The 16,325-nt window shown below is 44.2% G+C and overlaps 1 protein-coding gene across 1 annotated transcript in view; it reads left to right on the top strand.

The window, feature by feature from the left end:
• CELF2 (CUGBP Elav-like family member 2) overlaps positions 1 to 16,325 on the top strand; it is a 301,941-nt gene that overhangs the window by 205,523 nt on the left and 80,093 nt on the right. Inside the window, 1 exon segment of the mRNA XM_024734179.1 lies at positions 14,196 to 14,244. Coding sequence (XP_024589947.1) covers positions 14,196 to 14,244 — 49 coding nt within the window.

The following is a 16,325-nucleotide window of genomic DNA, read 5'->3' as shown; positions in this document are numbered from 1 at the left end:
TTGGCTAAGATTCCGAACTGGGTACTAGGAGTCTGCAGGCCCTGTGGGCCCAGGCAGAAGGGCCGGTTAAACAGAACGGGCATCTGTACCCAGAGTGCCGGTCAGCGAGGGAGGGGCGGTGCCATCCGCTCTCCAGTCTGCAGGCCTTGCTTCCCCCCAGTTCACAGGGTGTTGAGAACTGGGTAACGGCGACCATCTGGAAACAGCCAGGGTTGGGGAGAGGGAGGCACCACGAGCCCAGCGGGCCGGGCTCTGGTTTAGGCCAGGGCCGTGTGCGAGCTGAGCCCAAAGGTGGTCATGATGGGTCGAGGCTATTGTCAAAAGGACCGTTTATGTTTAAACCAGACTCATTTGTCTTAAAATACGAGGTTATACTAAGTTTGTGGCCTGAAGAACCATTGTATGGGAAATGTAAGGGAAATACCAGATCATTAAATCACTCCTCCGTGGCCAGGTCAGGCACTGTTATTTCAGTGTGTATTTTCCTGACTCAATTAGAGAGCGTGTCTAATGTAACATCTGGGTAACATCTGGAAGAATAACTCTTGGAGCATCCATCGTTGATTTTGGAAGACAGTTCCACAATCAGAATGAAATCATGGTTAGAAAGGATATCTGTATGTTGTAAATGTTGGCTTATTAATCGGGAGTGGTTATGCTCTAAGCGTCACCCAAAATCCTTGTGTGGTCTTCTGCTGCGCTTGTGATTCGTATTAGTATTGCCTGAGCGGCGCTGTCATCCTACACACCTCTTCTTACATTGTCTTTCCACTTACCTCCATTTTCAAAGTAGTTCTAGATCCTCCAGTCTTCTGTCGTTAAAACAGGTAGATCTAAACAGAGGATTCCAGAAAAGCTAAATACTGTCGTTCAGTTTTAACTAGTTGCGCTTTGCTTTTCACCATATTTATTTGGGAGCTCAACTAATTGGATCATTTGTTCATTCTATCCCAAAGATGCAGTGACAGAGGGAAGAACCAAAATCTTATCAAAGAAATTGCTTTCTGTTTACAGTAATCCTGCTAAACACAGTAATAATACCTTCTACTGAAATCACAGCTAATTAGGCACCAAATCTGACAAGAGGTTTAAAAAGTGTCATAGATTTACCTCTCTAAGTAATATCATAGTTCCAAGAAAAGTTAAACTAATAAAGGATTAACATTCTTCTTAAACAGCAATGCTTCGAAAAGCCTTACGCTTGCTTTTTGTTATGACAGCGATTTTTCATGCACGTTCCATGCCTCCTATTTTGAGCCTATTCATTTTTCTTCTCATTTTAAGAATAAATAAAGCAAAATGGAAGCTCGTGTTATTATTTAGTATGAAAACACAGAACCGAATTATAGCTAATGAGTGTGGTAAATGCCGGGCCCTACCTCCTCTTGTTTGTATGTGTTCTATATACAGAAGGTAACGTAGGCTGAGTAGCGAGGACGCCAAGTTACAGATGGGGTTGGGGAATGCTATTTGACAGCCGATTAGAGTAATCTGTCAGAAATGATGACTTAATCACCATAACAGACTCCAACTCCCCTCATAGAATTCCACCCAGAGTAATCTAATTTTCCTGCAATATTTTATTTTATTTATTTTATTTTATTTTTTGCCAGGACTAAATGGTTTCACTGCTTGACTTCTCCCCTCTAGTGTACCATCCGATTGTAACAGAAATGTAAATAGCTAGTGTCATTACAGTAAAAAAAAAAAAAAGGCTGCCTTTGGAGCCTGACAAGCCAAAAGCAGACATATAATTCTGGGTTCTGTAGGTTGTTTTCCCTCACTGGGTTGTTAGTATATATGGAGAAAGCCGGGAGCAGTATTATCTGTATACTTCCCATGTGACCAAGAAAGGCTGTTCCCTCTAGTATGTTCTCTCAGCTTTTGAATGGGACCTTTTCCTTTTTCCCTCAGGGAAATCCTTTTGCTTTGTAAAATAATAATGACAATGATAATGATAACTTTACCAGGCACATACTATGCAGGCAGTGCTTTGAGCATGTCACATGTATCAATGGCTATTAGGAAGAAATAGTAATTTATTTCCACTCTAGGCTTTTTCCCCCTGGTTGTGATTTGCCATGGGAAGATAAAGGATCACTTACGTTCCTTTGTTATTGTCACATTCAAATCCCCTTTTATTCTCTGCTTTGGTCACTTTTATAAAAATATACGTCAGCAAACATTGGTTGAAAGTTTTCTGTGCACGTACTCTGTTAACTTAGCTAATAGAGATGCACAGAGGAGCTATTTGGAATAGTACCGTGACTCAAGGCATAGATGAATCCCGTACACTGCTTCCACCAAGGAGTCTGCGTCTTCAGAAGGCGACCGTCTACTCAGTGTCGTCCAGAATTTCCAAAGCAGTATTCAGATAAACAGGCATTGTACAATCCAGTCAGTTAGCATAAAGCCAAATACCGATGCCTATTGTTGTAAATGCCGACTTATCCAATAATTGGTCTACACTTTGATTGATTTTATAGATTCCAGTGTACTTTTTTGCACTAACGCTTTTTTTGTGAAGAAACCACAAAATGTAGGATCAGTTAATGTCCGTGATTCAAAACTCTTATTCTCCTCTCGTAGAATAACTGACAGCTAATTTTGCTTGTTATCAATTTGTTTCTCATCAATATAGGTATAGAACATTTTGGATAACTTGGCCCATGAAACGAACCTCAGAGTCGAATTCCATTTTGCACGTCTATTTTAAGTGGCCTGAAGGGATTGTAGAAGAACTAGCATTTAATCTCTCTGGATTAGCGCATATAGTTCCCTTGTGGTCAAATGGCACATAGATTGGAGCTATACTTTCCTAATACAGCTATACGGCTGTTTTTTCTTTGAATCGTGGCAGGCTTGTAAGTTTTCTTTCCTTCCTTTTTCATAGAGAAAATCTAGACAGTCTTTTTTGTTCTGAGGCTAATTTAAAATATTTTACTTCCTCTTTTCCAATCTGGATGTCATTTATTTCTTTTTCTTGCCCCATTTCTCTTGCCAGGACTTCCAGTACTGTGTTGAATGGAAGTGGCAAGAGTGAGCATCCTTGTCTTGTTCCTGACCTTAGAGGAAAGGCTTTCCGTTTTTCACTGTTCAGTATGATGTCACCTGTGGGCTTGTCATGTATGGCCTTTATTATATTGAGGTGCATTCCCTCTGTACCCACTTCATTGAGAGTTTTTTAATCATAAATGGATGTTGAATTTTGTCAGATACTTTTTCTGCATCTACTGAGGTGATCATACGATTTTTACCCTTCATTTTGTTAATACGGTGTATCACGTTGACTGATTTGCAGATGTCGAACCATCCTTGCATCCCTGGAATAAATCCCATTTGATCAGGGTGTATGACCTTTTTAATGTATTGTTGAATTCAGTTGGTTTCTGCTTATGGTTTCAGTTATTCTCCTCTCGTAGAATAACTGACAGCTAATTTTGCTTGTTATCAAAATAACAAGCAAAATTCTTTATCTCTGTTTCAATTCTGAATGATAACTTAGCTGCGTTGAGTAGTCTTGGTTGGAAGTCTTTTTGTTTTTGTTTTTCCTCTCATCACTTTGAAAATATTGTGCCACTCACTTATGGCCTGCGATGTTTCTGCTGAAAAATCTGCTGATAGTCTTACGGGGGCTCCCTTGTACATAGCAAGTTGTTTTTCTCTTGCTGCTTTTAATAGCCTCTCCTTGTCTTTAACTTTTGACATTTTAATTACAATGTGCCTTTGTGTGGCTCTCTTTGAGTTAAGCTTATTTGCAACTCTCCGGGCTTCCTGGATCTGGATGTCTATTTCCATCCCCAGGTTAGGGAGGCTTTTAGCCATTATTTCTTTAAATAATAATTCTGCCCCTTTGTCTCTCTGTTCTCCTTCTGGGATCACTTAGAATGTGAATGTTAGTCCTTTTGTTATCCTGTAAGTCCCTTAAGTTACCTTCATTTTTTTCATAAAAACTCTTACTATTGGCAGATGATATGATATTATATAGAGAAAACCCTGGACTCCATCAAAAAACTGTTAGGTTCAATGAGCAAAATCAGTAAAGTTGCAGGATTCAAAATGAATACACAGTAATCTGCGGTGTTTCTCTTCACTAGTAATGAAATATCACAAAGAGAAATTAAGAAAACAGTCCCATTTACAGCTGCATCAAAAATAATAAAATACCTAGTAATAAATTTAACCAAGGAGGTGAAAGACCTGTATATAGAAAACTACAGGACATCAATTAAAGAAATGGAAGAAGACACAAATAATTAGAAAGGTATTCTGTGCTCATGGATTGGAAGAATTAATATTGTTAAAATGTCCATACTACCCAAGGCAATCTACAGATTCAGTACAATCCCTATCAAAATTCCAATGATAATTTTCACAGAAACAGAACAGTCTTAAAATCTGTATGGAACCACAAAAGACCCCAAATAGGCAAAGCAATCTTGAGAAAGAACAGAGCTGGAGACAACATGCCCCTTATTTCAAAGTATATTACAAAGCTGAGGTCATCAAAAGAGTATGGGATTGGCATAAAAACAGACACATAGATCAATGGAACAGAATAGAGACTCCAGAAATAAACCCACACATATATGGTCAGTTAATTTACAGCAGAGGAGCCAAGAATGTACAATGGGGAAAGGGCAATCTCTTCAATAAATGGTATTGGGAAAACCGGACAGCCACACGCCCAAACTGAAACTAGACCACCGTCTTACACCATACACAGAAATTAACAAAATGGATGAAAGATTTTAACATAAGGCCTGAAACTATAAAACTCCTAGAAGAAAACATAGGTAGCAAGCTCCTTGACATAGCTCTTGATGATGATTTTTTGGATACTGGCACCAAAAGCAAAGGCAAGAAAAGCAGAAATAAATGAGTGAGCCTACGTCACGCTGAAGATCAGCTCCTGCACAGCAAAAGAAACAATCGACAAAACAAAAAGGCACCCCACTGAATGGGAGAAAATATTTGCAAATCATATATCCCAGGGATTAATATCCAGAATATACAGAGAACTCATAAACTCAGTAGCAAAAAGAAAAAGTTTGATTAAAAAATGGGCAGAAGATCCGAATAGACATTTTTCCTAAGAAGACATACAGATGGCCAACAGGCACATGAAAAGATACCCAGCATCACTATTCTTCAGGGAATTGCAAATCAAAACCACAGTGAGCTATCACCTCACCTGTTAGAATGGCTCTTACCAAAAAAACAAGAAATAACAAGTGTTGGTGAGGATGTGGAAAAAAGGGAACCTTTGTCCACTGTTGGTGGGAATGTGAATTGATGCAGCCACTATGTGCAGCCACTGTGGAAAATAATGTGGAGGTTCCTCAAAAACTTAAAAATAGAACTACCATATGATACGTCAGTTCTACTTTTAGGTATTTATCTGAAAGAAACAAAAACATTAACTCGAAAAAGATACCTGCACCCCCATGTTCACTGCAGCATTAGTTACAGTAGCCAAGATATGGAAGCAACCTAAGGGTTGGGTGAATGAATGGATAAAAAAGTTGTTTCATATATAAATATGTATGTGTATATGTGTGTGTGTGTATATGTATATATATACATATACACACACACACACACACATATACCATATAATGAAATATTATTCAGCCATTAAAAAAATGAAATCTTTCCTTTGGGCAACATGATGGACCCTGAAGATATTATGCTAAGTGAAATAAGTCAGACAAATACTGTATGATCTCCCTTATATGTGAAATCTAAAAATTAAAAAAAAAAAACTCATAGATACAGAGAATAGATAGGTGGTTCCCAGAGGCAGGGGGTGAGGGGTGGGAAAAATAGGTGAACTGGGGTTCTTTTTATTGTTTTTTCATTTAAATAAGCTTTTAAAATATGTATTTCATATGTGCAAGTGAAATACATAAAAACATATATACATGTACACATGTATGCTACACACATTCATATATAAGTTTCTAATTGGAAAGTACCCTATAGATTGAGATGGTCTAGTATGGAAAAGGAATTTTGGTAATGCTCTCGGTTCTTAGAAACCACCATTTCACAGCACAGCTAGGATATGCTAGGGGTAGGGTCGGTGTGGAGGAGTGGCTGGGGGTTTACGCTCCAGCCGGAGACAGTCCCATGAATCCCGGCTCCACTGCTGACTTCCTGTATGCCTTAGCCAAGTTCTTTAATCTCTCTCTGTCTCCCTCCTTCTTTCCCTCTCCCCCCACCTTCCCCCACCCCTTAAGTTCCTCATTCACATCTATCTCAGGGCTGTTGTGAGAATGAAATTAGTTAGCATACATAAAGAGCCTACAGCAGTGCTTAGTTATTAGCACAGGAAAATTGAGAGCCCAGGGAAGATTTCCTCAGTTTTCACCAAAATTGCCTAAATTCTCCACTTCACTTAACAAGTGTGGCAGTGAGCTCCAAAACCAGCTTCGTCCTGATGATAAAAGCTGGTTTAGACCCATCCAACACATGACTTTTGTCATCTCTATTCGTTCAGAGGCGTCACTCTATTAAAGATGCTTTTGCAAGTTTAGCGATGTCACCATTTTCAAAATCAGAGAAATTCAAAAGTCCTTATTCAATATGATAAGTCAACATTCCTGAAACTCCCTTTGTTTCTTCCCAGTCTCCTTTACGCAGAGCATAAAAGACAGTGACGGAAATGGCAGAATTTCCTACCTAGAGAGGTAGGGGAGCCTCTGAAGCTCTGGGAGTACCTTATGGTCATAGAAGATCCCTTGACACAGACACACACTTTCCTTTTGGGGGATGGCATGCATCCAGTTGGTGACAGTTCTTTTGAAACTTATTTTTGCCCATTTACAAAACTTTTTTGAGAAAAATTCAGGAAGCCTGGGTGCCTTTGGTATCTCACAGTCCACTCTCCAAGATACCAAGTATCTTCTGCCTGAGTCACATCTGCATTGTCGGGGAGCAAAAGGAAACTCCCAGTTCGTCTCTCCTGGCTGGAATCCGTTCATTTTCTCATTTGGTTGGCGGGTGGCTCTTCCGTGCATCCACTTCTTCCCTCCGCCTCTGTTTCTCCCTTTAAATACTTTAGGGGCAGTAAGCTTAGCGCATGTACCATCACGGCTGCTCGTTCTAGGTGTCAGGATGGGTTTAACAGTGATATGTGTAACAGTGACGCTGTCAAACCCATTTCAGGTTAAAAGCGGCTTGTTTTATTGAGTCTCGTGTTAAAAAGGTGGTCAACTCATCCATCAGTGGTGGCTGGAGTTAAACAAGTTTCAGCATGCGTTCTCCTGTGTGTGAGAAGCCGGCCAACTCACCTTCACCCGGGTCTTCTATCTTCCGGCCTCCACCTGGCTTAACTTAACACTGGCTATTTCAACTCAGAATCGCCCCCGTAGCCATCACAGGATTAAGGCAGAGAGATCCGGAGAAATCTCGCTGACTTGGTAGACTGTGCGACTCCAGAGAACCTGATTCGTGGATGCCGGTGCTTGTGGCCCAGCAGCGTCTCTGTCTCTGGGATGTGATGGGACTCGTAACAGGGCCTCTGCAGCTCCCTCCACGTGCTGTCACCCCCACAGGCTTTGGGGGATGCCTTTGCCCCACAGCTGTGTCCTCACCTTCATTTCCTTGAGCCACAGCTGGGCCCCCGGGTCACGCATCCAAGGTAAACGCATTCAGGAGTGAGAAGCAGCAGGTCTTATCAACAATAAGGGAGCTCAATTCTGGGACCCCGTGTGTATGTGGCGGAGAAGCAGAAAGAGGACCAGAGGCCACTCACTCATCATTAGGAGGCAGGATAAAGGGTGAGGCTTGGTGCTGGAGGCTGGCACCCTCCGACACTCACAGCTTCCCACAAGAGAGGAGATGTGGGATGAAAACCAGCCCAAGCCAGAGAGGAGTGGCCTGCATGTGGTGAGACCCTAATTAGACCCCCGAGAAACGGCAGCTCAGTGGACTGTAGTCACAGTGCCCTAAGCATGTGATCGAAACTGAATACAGATGTAAGGGGAAGTAAACCAGCGATTTCTCCGGAAGCTACTTGACTCCAGTACCCGCCCCAGAGGGAGGGAGGGAGCTCTTGCAATTCCCCCTTTCATTAGATTTCCTTTGCTTTTTGTTTGTTTAATTGAAGTGTAGTTGGTTTACAATATTACGTTAGTTTCAGGTGTACAGCAAAGTGATTTGGTTATACATATACATGTACGTGTTTATATTCCTTTTTTATTCTTCTCCATTATAATTTATTGCAAAATATTGACTGTAGTTCCCTGTGCTATACAGTAAATCCTTGTTGTTTATCTATTTTACAGATTTCACTTGCCTTTAAATAAGTAGGGCTAAATAGAAACCAACAAGTCACCCAGTACCCTACTGTCGAACATGAGGCAAGATGTCATTGTTCTGTAATAAAATGCAAAAGAAATTCACGTACAAAGAGATCTTCAAGGAAATGGGTTTGGAAGGCTTTCTTCATTGAAACGTAAACTTGATGAACTCTGTTAAGTCAAATGTACTGCCAGGAACCAGGATCTGTTTCCAAAACACTTGATTTTGCCTCCCTGGGACAGGCTCTCTGCCATAGGGGAGCCTGGTGTAAGACAACGAGAGCCCTGTTGTGGTCGAAGTTCGCTCCAAGGGCAGCTTGAGTTGAACTCAAATCTTAGACTCACTGCTGCTGTTTCTCCAGCCCTCAGGGAAGCTACCCTGTCCGTGTCACAGGCCGGAGGTTATAAAATGCCTAGACTTCTCTGACCAAGTAGACAAATCATGACAATACAGACCAGTGAAGCTTTTTTCAGACCCATCTGATCCAGTGTGATGATGGAGTCTCACGTTAAAGGTGGTTAGCTCATCCATTGGTGATGACTGGAGTTAAACAGTATCAGTATAATTAACTGCATTAATAATGCAGCCTCAGTATAATTAACACGCCTCTTAACATATATACAACGGAATATTACTCAGCCATAAAAAAGAATGAAATACTGCCATTTGCAGTGACATGGACGGACCTAGAGATTGTCATACTGAGTGAAGTCAGTCAGAGAAAGACAGATATCATGTGATATCACTTATATGTGGAATCAAAAAAAAAAGTACAAATTAACTTACCTACAAAACAGTTATAGATGTAGAAAACAAACTTATGGTTACCAAGGGGGAAAGCGGGGGGAGGGATAAATTGGGAGATTGGGATTGACATATATACACTTACTATATATAAAATAGATCACTAATAAGGACCTACTGTATAGGGAACTCTACTCAGTACTCTGCAATGACCTATATGGGAAAATAATCTGAAAAAGAGTGGCTATACATATATGTATAACTGATTCACTTTGCTGTACACTTGAAACTAACACAGCACTGTAAATCAACTACACTCCAATAAATATTAATTTAAAAAATAACATGCCTCCTAGGAGACTCCTTGGGAGAATTCTTGAAGAGGATGTGCTCACTCGCCATAGACAGAAGGAGGAGGGATCCAGCCCCAACCCTCAACTCTGAGGGTCCCTTGCATCTGGTGGGACGTTAGGAGATTGGAAGGGTGATGGCCAAGATCTCGGGCCCTCCCTCCTGTTGCTGCCATCGCCCCCCCCACCATCCAGTGCAGAGCACGGTGCAGACCTCTGACCTCCGGCCCCGCCAGCTCTGGGATTGGAGGCGCCAGTTCCCCGTCATGACAGAAGCACTGTTGTCAGGCTTCAGTTCTTGACGCCATGGGGGTCACCTTCGGTCCTTGAGGAAGGCCATGAGCCTCCGGCTGCCAATCCAGGGCAGTTCTGATTCAGGGCTGAGAAGTGCATTGTTTTCCCTGTACTTGAACTTCTCCGATCCAGGGATGTATCCCTCACTGTTGGTCTTGTCATGCCTCATTTACGTTGTGTTTGGTGAATGATCTCTGGCGACATCGATTGCTTCCTCTGTGGGTTAGAATGTCCCATCATCATTCTTCAGGAACAAACATGACTTAGTTTCTCTTACTCTGTTCCTTCAAATTTGTTGTTCCTTCCCTGAAATGCCCTTCACTCAAGTCCTGGTTAGCGCCCTTCAAGATCTAACTTGACCATGGTTTCAGCTGAGATGCCTTCTTGCCGTTCCTTTGACTGTGTGGGGTGTGTCTCTTCTGAGTTCCCACACTGCATGTGGGAAACGGCTGGTCTGTCTGTCTCATCCTTGCGTTACATACTCCACCATGACCAGAACTCTTTTTCACCCATCATTCCCACCATGTAACAGATCATCTGGTCAAAGCAGAAATAAGCGAATGCGTGAGTGGTCTTAGCATCGTACTGGGTCAAATCTTTGACATCATTTCCTGTTACAGGGAAAGAATCCCTGTATTATAATTTGAGCGTTTAAACTAGAATACCCCTTTCTTTACAATAACTTCCCTACTCTGCTCAAGAAATCTCCCAAAGTTCTTGGAATCATGAGACTTTGAGGAAGTGACACACATGAGAATGACTCCTCCAAACCATGTGTTTTTTCTTGTCTTCCTTGACATTTACGTCCTGTGTCTGATCAGGAATTTGTAACTCAGATGAACTGTTCGTGGTAATGAGCCATTCTTAATACAGTCCTGATTGAATACCTCTCTCCAAGAAGGTCACGGCGCTCTACATATATTATCTAAATTGTCTTCAGAACATCGCTGGAGTAGGGTGACCACCCATTCAGAATTCACCTTGGTCTGCCAATCCAGATCTCTGTGAGGTTGACTTTTTTTCCCTTCAGAGCCCCAGAAAGACCGAAACCAAGTTCAAGTCTGCAGTGGCTGTAGCTACCACTGCTACATTGCTGAGCCTGGATAGTCTTAGGTCAGGATCAAAGCTAATTCTCTCAGCAGCAGCAGGAGAGCCCAGAGTCAAGTCTCCATGTAACACCCGTCTTAAAGCTCCAGAGATAAAGCGTGATGCGAGGGCAGAGGAAGATTACTTTCACCCAAGGGGGTATTGCTGGCGCCTTCAACTGCGTGTCTGGTGCCTGCAGTGAGTGCAGCCTGCAGTTCTTCATCATAGGCTCATAAGTCCAAATCCCGTGTTGGGCATTTTGGGGTGAAGCAGTGTGGTTTGGGGGAATCGGCACTGGATTGAGTAGGGAGCTTAGATTTCTGATCCCAACTCTGTCATTAACCGTCTGTGTGTCCTTACTGAAGTGTCACTTACTCCCTTCAGACCTGTACATTGAGAGCATTGGATGAAATGATTCCCAGGGCCCTTTGCAGCTTTAGAGTCCAATGATTCTGTCCTTACTGCTCCCAGATTTCCTCCTCCAGACCTCCGTGCGCATCACAGCTGGATCTGAATGCTCACGGCGCTCTCTCTGTGCTGCTTTTCTGATGCTGGTCACCATCTTTTCCCCTTTATATATGTGCCTATCAACGACCATGTTGGGTCGGCATCTTCCCAAGGGCAAGAGTCCTTCACTTCATTTTTGTGTCCTGTACATAACGTTGATACACTTATCTCTTGTCTCCTGTCCCTTGAACCTGTGAATCTCATTGGAGTCTTTTCAGCTCATTGACCTGTTACAAGTCTTTCCTGTCTGGAAAGGAGAGACCCTGGCCCCATCCTCCTCCCCCATCCTCCACTGAGCCTCCTGTCTTCCCCACTTAGAGCTAATCTTGAAATAGTTGTCTGCATTTCTCACATCAGCTGTTCCCTTTCCTGTTACTCTCCCACTGCCTACAAGCTGGCATTTTGGCCCCTACCACCCAACAGAAACTGTTTTGATAAATTCCCTTAAAAAAAAATTTTTGTATTGCCAAACCCGGAAGGATACTGGGGCGTTTTCATCGTAGCGTCTAAGAGCACTTGCTCTGACCATCACCTTGTTCTTGAAACTCCCTGCGTGGCTCCAGTGGGGCCAGCTCTTCTGCTCCTGCCTCTCTGGATGGCCTTTTGCTCTGTCCCCCTTAGACTCCCCTTCCTGGCTGTTCTCCACAGTTCTGCCCCTGGCTCTTGTCTCTCTTCACTCCGCATTTCCCTCTCTGGACAGTTTCAGCCACGCCCAGGGCTTCCGCCACCTCCCAGAGCTGTCCCAACAGCTCGAAACCCACATTTCCAACTTCACCCCAAACGCAGCGTGTCCTGACCTGTGCCCATCGGTCTCTACACCCCCTCCCCGAACTGCTCTCTCGTGTTTTCCCGATTTAGGCAGTTATATACAGGACACAACGTTATATATAGGACACAAAAGTGAAACGAATAGGCAGTGATCCCACTACACATTTCGTTGTCCAGGCCTGGGGTCCCGCTGCCCCCTCATCCCTACAACCAGCCAGTTACCTCTGAGGTTTAGACCTTCCCTGCTGTACGTGGGCTGTTGCAGTAGCCTCTTAACTGTTCTCCCTGCCTCCTGTGTCTCTCTTCTACCATCCATCCTCCACACTGCAGCCAAAAATGACTTTTCAAGGACGCAGATGGGATCTCGTTGCCTTGCTCCTTAAATATTCTATGCCTGATCGTTGACTTTTAGAGGAAATTTCAGCTCCTTGGCACGTGGGATCCTCTAAGGCCTGGATGCCGGCCTCCCTGGCAGCCCCTTCTCGTGCCTTCCACCCTCACACTGTGGACTCCCTCCAGGAGGACTGAGGGCTTTCTCACCACGGTGTCCTTGTGTGGGGTTGTCCATTCGTTTCAAGGGCCACCCCCTTCCTCTGCTGGCAAGTCCAACCAGCCTTTAGGACTCAAAGCAGATGGGCCCTTTGCCAAAATCCCCCCACCTCCCTCACCAGGCAGAAGGAGGTGTCTGCTCCCCTGGGCTCCCACAGCACCTCTTCTTAAAAGGCAGGTCGACTTACTGACTCCTAAGCATTCCATTCTCACGCTAGTCTCTTCTCTACAGATTGAGCGTGTGAATGCGTGGAGTGAGAACACAAGTAGACCCCACAATTCCAGGCCTGTGTTCTGTGCATAAGAGCTTCTTGCCTTTGAGAATCAACGGAGCAGCTTTGAATTATTTAGCCTCTTGTCCCCTGATACCGCTCCCTCTTACCTCTTCCTCTTGTGTTTTGAAGACCCTGGCAGGCATTAGGTGCACGTGGTCTCGACCGCCTGCTAATCATTTCCCATCATTTCAGTGCCGGAGCCCAGTACCAATCCCCTTTCATTTCAATTAGATAAAGCCCAGAGCTGTGGCTGGCAAGTAAGGGAAGTCCACTGGGGAAATTAAAGGTTCAGAGAGAATAGGGCCCATTATAATAAAAGCATTTGCACAGCCACTGATTCCATCTACCCTGTGGCTGCGACGTTCCTTGGGGTAGGATGGAATATGAAGCAAGAGAGCCCATGAAAGTCATTTGAGGAATTTATTTTAATTGGAAATGGTGGCAGCTTTCTGTGCTCTGCAGATCTTCAGATCACGCACAATGCTGTGATTGGCATCGTTTAAAGAACCGTAGAGCATCTTGTTCTGCCACGATGCAGGATCTTGGTTCCCCTTTGTCTCGGGCGCTCCTCCTCCTACGTAGGTACTGAATGTGATCGTAAGCCCCTCACTCCCGCTTTTCCTCCTCCCTCCCTCCCTCCTTCCTTCCATTCTTTCGGTGCCTCTGCATTTCCTGTTTCACACTTGGTGTTTAATAAAAATGGGATAATGGCGCCTCAATCAATCAACTGGTCGACCTTCAGATTACTCAGAACTCTTAAGAAACAGCCGTGCAGCAGACATAGAACGGCCGGAAGAAAAACAGATCATCTGTGTTTAGATTTGTAATAATACAAAATAACAATAACTTTTTTTTTCTATGCCTCATTCATTAAGCACGTCACATGCATTTTCTCAGGTGATTCTCATGGCCCTGCTATGCAGGGGTCACCTCCATCTCGCAGATGAGGAGACTGAAGCTCAGAGAAGTTAAGACGCTTGCCCGAGGTCACGTAGTTGTAATGAATGGCAGAACCAGAATTACCTGTAAGATCCAGGCAGAAACCATATTGAATGGCAGGACCAGGTTTTGAACTTGAGCCTGACTGCAAAGCCCACGTGTTAAGATACCATGTCACAGCGCCCCGGGACTTAAAAGTATCCTGTTTGCTGAACATCAAACACATGCTTGCATTTTAAGGTAGCTCATTTTAACTGAGAGGTCTCGTTATTATTTACATGCCCTTGTAACAATATCAGTAGTCGTGTTGAGTAGCGTGGGGTTTCTGAGACTGTTTGTTCCATCTGCCTTTACTTTCTCACTTTTCTGTTTTTAGATGCATCACCCCATTCAGATGAAACCTGCAGATAGTGAAAAATCAAACGGTAGGTGGTGACTGTCTTCCTTTCATGTCTGTTCCTTTAAGTGAAGACGTGAGGTGGGGGGCGGGAAGAGCTGGCCCCGTTGCTGTTTCTCTGGGGAAGGCAGAGAGATGTGCTCCGGGAAACCTCCATCGCGGTGGGTACCTCGCCCTCCTGCCTCCTGTATCTCTGGGGTAAAGACCTGTGAAGATGCTACAAGGAACGGCTTTCTGTGTCCCTGTTTGGGGCTTGCTCTGTGTGGCCACCCTGTGGCTGTTGTTCACCTCCTCTGACAGCAGCTTGGGCACCTGATGGGGAGGGGTGACCTTAAACTATGCAGAGAAGGTGAGTGAGAAGGGCATCGCCCACCAAGAATGAGGCTGTCTTTTTTCCCCCCCCTCCCTTTGGTCCTCTGGCTTTGCGACTGTCTCACTGCACTTTTCTCTAGGTTGTATCCATGCATTTGCATCCACATTCATTGAGAATTCCGTCGGCTGATTAAATAAACATACAGTCAGTGCAAAAACAAAACAAAACAAAAATACGCATTTGATGAGGTCGGTGAAATAATTGAGACTTACCTCTCCAAGACACCAAAGGGTTGCTAACCCCATTTCTCTCTGAAGTTCTTGCTCCCACTTCTGCAAACCTTCTGGCCCTGTTTTGTTCTTTGGACTGGCTACATTGTATGTTAAAGAAATCGTCTACCTTCTTAGACCTCAGCCCTCTCCTGCCCCACAAGACTGACATGGTCAGCATGGCCGCCTTCCTCCGGGCAGCTCTGCACCTCATTAATTAGTCATGGAGCAGAAGCCGTACACTTAGAGGTCTGCATTGTCTGCCAGTGTAAATTGTGACGGGGCTCCGCGTCTCTCCACGAGGTATTTTCTTTTGCTAATTGTAGTGCAGCCCATTTCCTGGCCCCATACACTAGGCAGTTTCGAAAGAAATTCCACATCGTACGGTGGTGTCTGTCGGAGAATAGATGTTGGTGCTTTCCCCACCGTCTCCTCACCAGCCACACACTTCTCTGCAAGTCTAACTCCCTTTTTCCTACAGTACTTTATCACAGGCGTGGCGTTGAATGTCAGAGGGTCTAAAATCCACCCCTGCTTTGTTGTGGGATCTTGGTCCAGTCACCTCACTCCTTGACTTGACGGTTATCCATCGATTACTTACTGTGTGCCAGGCACGTTGCCAGAGGCTGGGACTGCAGCAGTGAATTTTTAAAAGAAGAAAAGGACACAAAAGACGCTGTCCCTTACCTGCTGGAACTCACATTCGTTGTCACTGGTTTCAGTATCTAATAATCACTTGAAGACCAGACTTTAATCTCCTCATTCATAAAATGGGAATAATGCTAATTGCCTCTCATAGATGAGCTTTTTTTTTAAGACTCATAGAAGATGTTTGTGACAGTGCCTTGTAAATGTTCGAACACTTCTATAAGATGTTGGTCAGTGTTCCCTGGCCTTTAGGGGCCTTCGCCGAGTGCGTCTGCCCAGGCAGAAGGCCATCTCCTCGTGCCGATTTGTTCCAGGAGTGTGTGTTACAATCTGTTCTCTTCCTCCTGGGAGAGAGGCGGGATGGATCTAGAATTTGTGGGATGAATTCCATCAGTGAAGGTCATCCTGGCACATCCAGCCACCAGGAGATGCCCTCTGTCCTTTGGCCCCATAATTCTCCAAACCGTGTCAGGACACGGGCCGTGGGATCAAAGTCTGCCAGGAGGGGGTTCGCCTGAACCTTAGGCCATAGTGATAAAAACGTGACAGAAGAGAGAACCAAGTTGGAAATGTCTGACTTAAAATACCCAAAGAGTTGAACCGAGAAAGGGTTTCTTCTTCTGCATTTTCTCCTGTGCAGGTGCGAACCCTGACTGTCCACAGGGTAGCTGCCGGGAGGGCTCAGAATGGTCAGCTGCCCTTGCTGTCCTCTGTCTCCTGTGGACACTGAGGGTAGTGTTTGCTTTGTATCTAAAACCACAGCAACAGAATCAAAGTGCCGTGGGCACACCGCATGTTGCATGATCTCAAAATCCAAGCAGGATTGGGCTCTGTTCTACTAAGATGAGCAAATACCTAAAAATGCCATTTTTCAGGAAG

Source organism: Neophocaena asiaeorientalis, unplaced genomic scaffold (assembly GCF_003031525.2).
Source record: "Neophocaena asiaeorientalis asiaeorientalis breed wild unplaced genomic scaffold, Neophocaena_asiaeorientalis_V1.1 scaffold120, whole genome shotgun sequence".
Classification (NCBI taxonomy): Eukaryota; Metazoa; Chordata; class Mammalia; order Artiodactyla; family Phocoenidae; genus Neophocaena; species Neophocaena asiaeorientalis.
This window is presented reverse-complemented; position numbering and strand designations above follow the sequence as displayed.